The sequence below is a fragment of the Dreissena polymorpha genome, chromosome 6 (assembly GCF_020536995.1).
Source record: "Dreissena polymorpha isolate Duluth1 chromosome 6, UMN_Dpol_1.0, whole genome shotgun sequence".
Classification (NCBI taxonomy): Eukaryota; Metazoa; Mollusca; class Bivalvia; order Myida; family Dreissenidae; genus Dreissena; species Dreissena polymorpha.
This window is the reverse complement of record NC_068360.1, coordinates 72252413-72258717: the sequence shown is the minus strand read 5'-3', so window position 1 is coordinate 72258717 and position 6305 is coordinate 72252413. Positions and strand designations below refer to the sequence as shown.

Below are 6305 nucleotides of genomic sequence, written 5' to 3'. Positions count from 1 at the left end.
AGGAATACTCGTGCGTTCAAACAAAATAAGAACTTTGATTTATTTACACTAAGCCTAGTGTAGGTAGACAATAATTCGCCTTTGGACTATACATTTAAATGAATCATACAAAATAAAACATTGATGTAACGTTGACAAAGAATATTATTTACATATTTACTTACATAGTTCTGATATAGGAAAAGTTATCAACCTCAATACATATATTATTTCTGTACAAATTCAGATGAATACTATTTTGTACATTTATAAAAAACAAAACTAAATACACAAGAATGTGTACATATAAAATGAAAAAAAGAATGCGCGTTTATCAAAATGGCACAAATTCACCGCTGTATAAAACATTAATATATCGCTTCTATAACAACATCTCAATAACAGTGACGTCTATCCGATACCAGAAAAACATAATCATCAATTTTGAAGAACACATCACCATTGAATCTTTATGCACATGGCGCTTAATCTCGTCTTCGTTCATACGAGAAAATACCAGCGGTTTGAAATGAATGCACCACATAGTTTACATAGATCATCAGTAAATAAACCGCGGAATATCGCGGATTGCATAGCTTGTTCATCGCTAATGATATCTCGTGGCCAATAAAAGAGACGTATCGGTTGAAGGCAGTTTAGGAAGACACAAATATATATTGAGACTTGCATTGTTGCTTAATCCTGGATGGATTATTTATCCTCAAACTCCGCCACAAGACGTTCCTTAAGCTCCTTCAGAGAGGTCACGGTATATTACATGATACAATTAAAACGAGGACGCATAGATATATAATGTCAGTTGGGTCTAGTAGAATACCTATTGAAATTGCCGCTTTAATACAGTGTATTTAAATGACGTAAGTTACTATAACGTATGTATATATTGTCGATATTTGATGACTATGAAACATTATGTTTACGTTATGCTTTTAACGTTGATGTATTACATTTGAATACGACTTAATAGTGTTTTTAACGCGCCAATTCTGAATCTGATGCGGGAAAGATAGCATCATGACACACAAATACTGACGCATTTTCACGTCTTTTGGGTCTGATATCGTTAAACGTCTGTTTCACGTCCATACTCACTTAACGCTGCTCTGGCGATAGACTTCAGCACGCTAAGCGAAAAGAATCTTTCCGAAACTGGAAAAGAATGCAAGGCACATTAGAAATGAGTTTTTTAATGCGGACAAACGCATATACTCATATGTATTAAATATGGAGTAAGAAGTAAAATATAATATATAATTAGGTATATGTATGTATTTATCTGATTTAACTGTGGAAGCTACTTTGATACCGGTATGTGTTTTTTCTTTCCGTTCGATACAATTTATTCTCCCGTCAATATGTGTGTGTGGGTTGAGGGCATCCCAATCCACACCGCATATAGTTTGCAAGCTGTATGTGCATACAAAAACACATTATATATATATATATATATATATATATATATATATATATATATATATATATATATATATTTACAATAAAAAGCAGCATTTTGTAAAAGAATTTGTTAAAATACATTATCAAAACTACTGGAAAATAGGTAACAAAGTTTCCAGTCTTTGTTTTTACGAAAAACGTTAAAACGATTAATTTCGTGCAGTACGTGAAAGTGCAAGGACAGGTACGATTTTGCTCCCTTTAGAATTGGTCTAGTGTTGTGCATTTTACAATTATAAAAAATAAACATTTTTAACAAAATAAATAATACATTTTAGAACTATTTGTATTTGCATGTCCCAGTATAAAGAACGGTATATTAAGAAAATGAAAAAAATGATAACACCCAGAAAACAATTATGTTATTAACTGATTGACATGATTACATTCCAAAAATAAATGTTGAATAGTTTCACGTTCAGTTTACAAGATTTTAAATAAAAATGAGTTTGTACCTAAGATTTTATGGACAACTCTATATTTAAACCACTGTAAATGGTCTCTCGAGCACTACGTGTGTATTGTTTACATAATTGAAGGGTCATTGGGGGCAGCTTATCTCCCGTTACCGAGGCACATAAACCCACAGTGATGCGCTCTTTCGCCATCTTCCCGCCGGCACATGTCTCGCCTTTCTTGAAGAACGTCGCACTGAAAATATGAAAAAAGTAATTTTGAAATATAAAATTATAATTTATTTGTTTATTTATTTATATTTTCATTTATTTATGTGTTTTATTATTAGCGTGTTTTAATTTTTTTCTTACCTTGTGCTTTGTTTGTACAATAATCCTGTTTCATCCATGTTATAGATGTCACACGGTTGATAACCTTCACAGAAGGTCGGTAGACGCTTTTTCCAGTCATCCACTACGACTGGATCCACCTCCGCTCTCTCACCCGTCCGTGTTTTGAATACAATATTATGGCGTCTTAGGAATGAGTCGAGCCACCCATTTGATGCCTTGAACGACGCTAACCCCAATTCTGCTGCGAACTTGAGCGCCCGTTCTTTCAGGAGTGGTCCTGATATGTTCACGTGACGCCCAGTAGCATCTAAGAACCACTTGTGAACAAGGTCATTTAGATCGTCATATTCTGTGGCTTTCCGCGGACGCTTGGTTTGTAGATTACCGTCCCCTTCATACTCTTCAATAATTTCTCGTTTTCTTTTCATCACCGACTGTATTTGTGTCTTGCCAACACCCATCTCGGTCGCTACAGCCCTACAGCTCCTCCCGGATTCAATCATTTTTAGTGCTCTCATCCGCTCTTCCAATGTAAGACACTTTCGTTTAGTAGAAGACATGTTGCGCTGTTTGTGTACTTTTGCAAGTGCTTGAAAAATTATTTACCTCCCTTTTTATACTGCTGTCCGTTACAAACTTACCTTTGAGTAAATATTGTCATTGTAATTAAAACCAATCATTCATTCACGAGACACCAGATATGCTAAGCAATGTATTTAAGTACCAATAAAGAGCTTAAATTTTAACAATATTTGCTCGCAAAAGAAACCCACTGCCTTGGTTGAGACCATAGTTTGTCAGGTGACCAACACACACTATGATGCTGCTTTGAGAACAATGATGAAAGGCTCCAAGAAGGCTTCTGCAGAGATAACAAAAAGTCATAGGTCTGCTTGTCCAGGATAAAGTCAGTGCATTCTCGAAAACACCGTCATCTCTTAGACTAGTCAATATAAATTGCCGCCATTGAGTCTATTGATGATTTTCGCTTTGGCAGATTCTCGGCGTCAATAGTCCACTCTATTTTTTAATAGCGAGAATACCGACTAGAATTTCGGTCACATCACTCCTGAATTTAAATACACACATAGTTGTGACTATTTTGAAATAATGTTGCCTGAATAGTATATATTGAGCTAAATATATCAAAATTTACCTGTTTATAAACTATATTTCGAGTTTGTTTCATCCAATATAAATCCGTGTATAGTAAAGGTTCATGTTATCTCCATTGGTGATTGTGAGCTCGACATCTAATATCGCTATCGAACTAGAGGTTAAATTCAACTATGTTTGTAACGGAGCTCAAACAAAAAACATAAGTGTACAATATGCGCAAAACAGTAAGAAATGAAATTGGAAATAATAATCATAAGAAGAAGAAGAAGAAGAAGAAGAAGAAGAAGACGAAGAAGAAGAAGAAGAAGCAAAAGAAGACTTATAACTATTATAGCTCAAAATATTGAAATCGACACTAACGAAATACCCCAAAAGTAATAGGTACGAAATAGCTATGGTACAGATCATCGATCCCACAGTTACTAATTTATTCGATACAAAATGCCAAAATGTCATCTAGGATGGAGTTGATTGTGGCAAGGACTCTAGCAAGTATCCTAGAAAGTATCATTGACCTTGACATTTCAGTGCATCAGTATCTTCCTCACAAGTATTCAAAAGAATCTGCAAAGAAAATTGAAGTTGTAAGAGCTATTTTTGCACAATAATAATTCAACTTATAAATGTACATAAATGAGAAACCTGGATTAATAATGTATGTGGATTATTAGTCTAATTTCTAAAGCTTATACATATATCATATGACACGTGTGATATAATAAATGTCATTGAAATTCACAGGTGACACTGGATACTCTTTTTGGAAACGGGGCGTGTGACAAAGACACACTTACTCAAATAAAGAATGTTTTCGGACATAGCAATGTGAAAAAAGCTTCAGACTTTATGAACCATTTGACCAACTTTATGGACTTTAACACAGAAGGTCACATCCTTATAAGCAGCACAACTTCGACAAAATGAGAATTGTAGCGAACAGCTTTACTCTTTGGAAGATGTGTCACAGTTGGCCAGGGAAATATTCAGTTCAAATGGCCAAACACAAATGAAAACATGGTCGCCGTTTAAAATGACAGGAAGAATACATGCATATGTGATGAAGAGGATGGTGAGTAAAGTCAGAATTGACTGGAAAAAAGAGAAATAACTCAGTCTAACTATAATAGCTTACTTTTTGTAATATACCAATATTCCCTTTGCATTACAGTCTTTATAAGCCAAAATGAATAAGCAGTTTTCATTCTTAAAACAGTAGGTGCAGAATGGATAGAATGTTCAAGTACCATGCATTGCCCAACTAGATAGTTTCACAAAGACTGTGTTGACGTGCCGGATGGTGCAGATGATGATGACTGGTTGTGCTCCCCAGAATGTTAAGCCCGGGGCCTAAGTGCATTTTGCTGTGGAAAGCAGTTGAAGAGCACATGGACACTGTACTGTACCTTCAGTAAGGTACACAGTATACAGGTTGCATATCAGGTTTTTTGATATCCGCTTGGGCATCAAACCATTAACAGCTGTATGAATACAAAGTATACATTACTTCGGATTGTTGTATCTCCGGACACATAAAAATATGCAAAGTGATAACATAATGGATATAAAAGCTATAAATATACTTTATCAAATTTTCTGTTTAAAAATTTGTATGCATTTGGATGATATAAATGTATGAAATTTTCTTCAGATATCCATAACATAAATTTTATTTTGGTTTCTTAATAAATATCATCTTACATGGCCAGTGTTAGGTATTTGTAGATGAATGAGTACATGAACAATGATTTCATAATTATGTATTTTTGTTGTTGTTAATGTCCATCAAGAGCCATTTGGGGTATGACTCAATAGCGGAAAGGGCCCCTTTTCGCGGAAACGGCTTTCGTGTTCGGACAGGGCGCTTCCGTTAATGGACGTCCGGGCGTAAATTACGCCCAAAAATCAGCAGGCGTTCGTCCGTTTTACACGTGTTGGAAGTCACTTGAACATCCGATAATCCGCATGTATACTGTTTTCTAATACACGGGACGTACAAATCATAACAGTTAATCTGGTCTTTCACTCTGATAACCGCGCTCCGGGCTCAATCGCAATAAAAGCGACATGGTGTAATAGATCATCCACTGATAAGAGATATTAGAATATCGAATACTAAAGTCACATTACACAGCAATTTATTCTGACACAGATGCACCACGAGAAAGTCTCGGGTAACTTTCCAGGCGCCAAAATGTTGTGTTCAGCGTCTAATCGGGACGTGAAAGCGTATAAGGGCGAGGTTAACTGTTATCATTTTGGATTGACGTCCGTCTTGAAGTTAGCGTTTATCGCAGATTGGTTTACCAGGTTCACAGTTTTAAAAGTTTTGTTATTTCCATTGGTAGTTTAAAAGTACATTAAAGACGGTGTCTGGTATCCTCATCACACCTTTTTACCATAAACAATGGTTCCTTATGAGAAGTTAAATGAAATGGTGAGCAATTAATTACTTATGGCCAGTAAATTGTGAAAACAATACCCGTTACAAATTGTATGCGGTAACAATTTAATTTCAGTACAAGTATATTTCGTCATGTCCATTTATAGGACTGAATTACGCATTATTTTATACAGCCACGTGATGATATTATTTAAGTCCCGTTGTAGGCACCTGCGCCATTCACTATACATGATGCCATATACTCGTGTTTTAATACGAGCGCGAAAGTGTGACTGACAGAGTTATGTTCCACTCATGGAAAGCATGCGTATCAAAACAGACTATGTGCCGTAACTCAATATAGACGTACAACTCGGTACATGAAGTTTTTTTTTTAAATGAAAAAAACATACATCGGCAACAATGCGCACAATGAGATAGAATTGACACATTGAAACTACAGACAAAATACGTAAATTTGCGAGTACAAAATAATTTAAAGTCGCTCATTGATTGGTAGTTATAACCAAATATGAACAGTACCAGATGCTCGCACATCGCGTAACTTGATTTACGCATGTTCAATGAGAATTATCCCATCC

The 6305-nt window shown here is 35.4% G+C and overlaps 1 protein-coding gene across 1 annotated transcript; it reads right to left on the bottom strand.

Annotated features, from left to right (window-relative positions):
• Positions 1-1063: 1063 nt before the first annotated feature.
• LOC127835796 (tigger transposable element-derived protein 4-like) lies at positions 1064-2707 on the bottom strand. The gene is made up of 3 exons (XM_052362232.1): positions 2223-2707; positions 1985-2106; positions 1064-1149 (listed from the first exon to the last, which is right to left on the bottom strand). The coding sequence occupies exons 1-3, from the start codon at positions 2705-2707 to the stop codon at positions 1064-1066; spliced, it is 693 nt and encodes a 230-aa protein (XP_052218192.1).
• Between the last annotated feature and the right edge of the window lie 3598 nt (positions 2708-6305).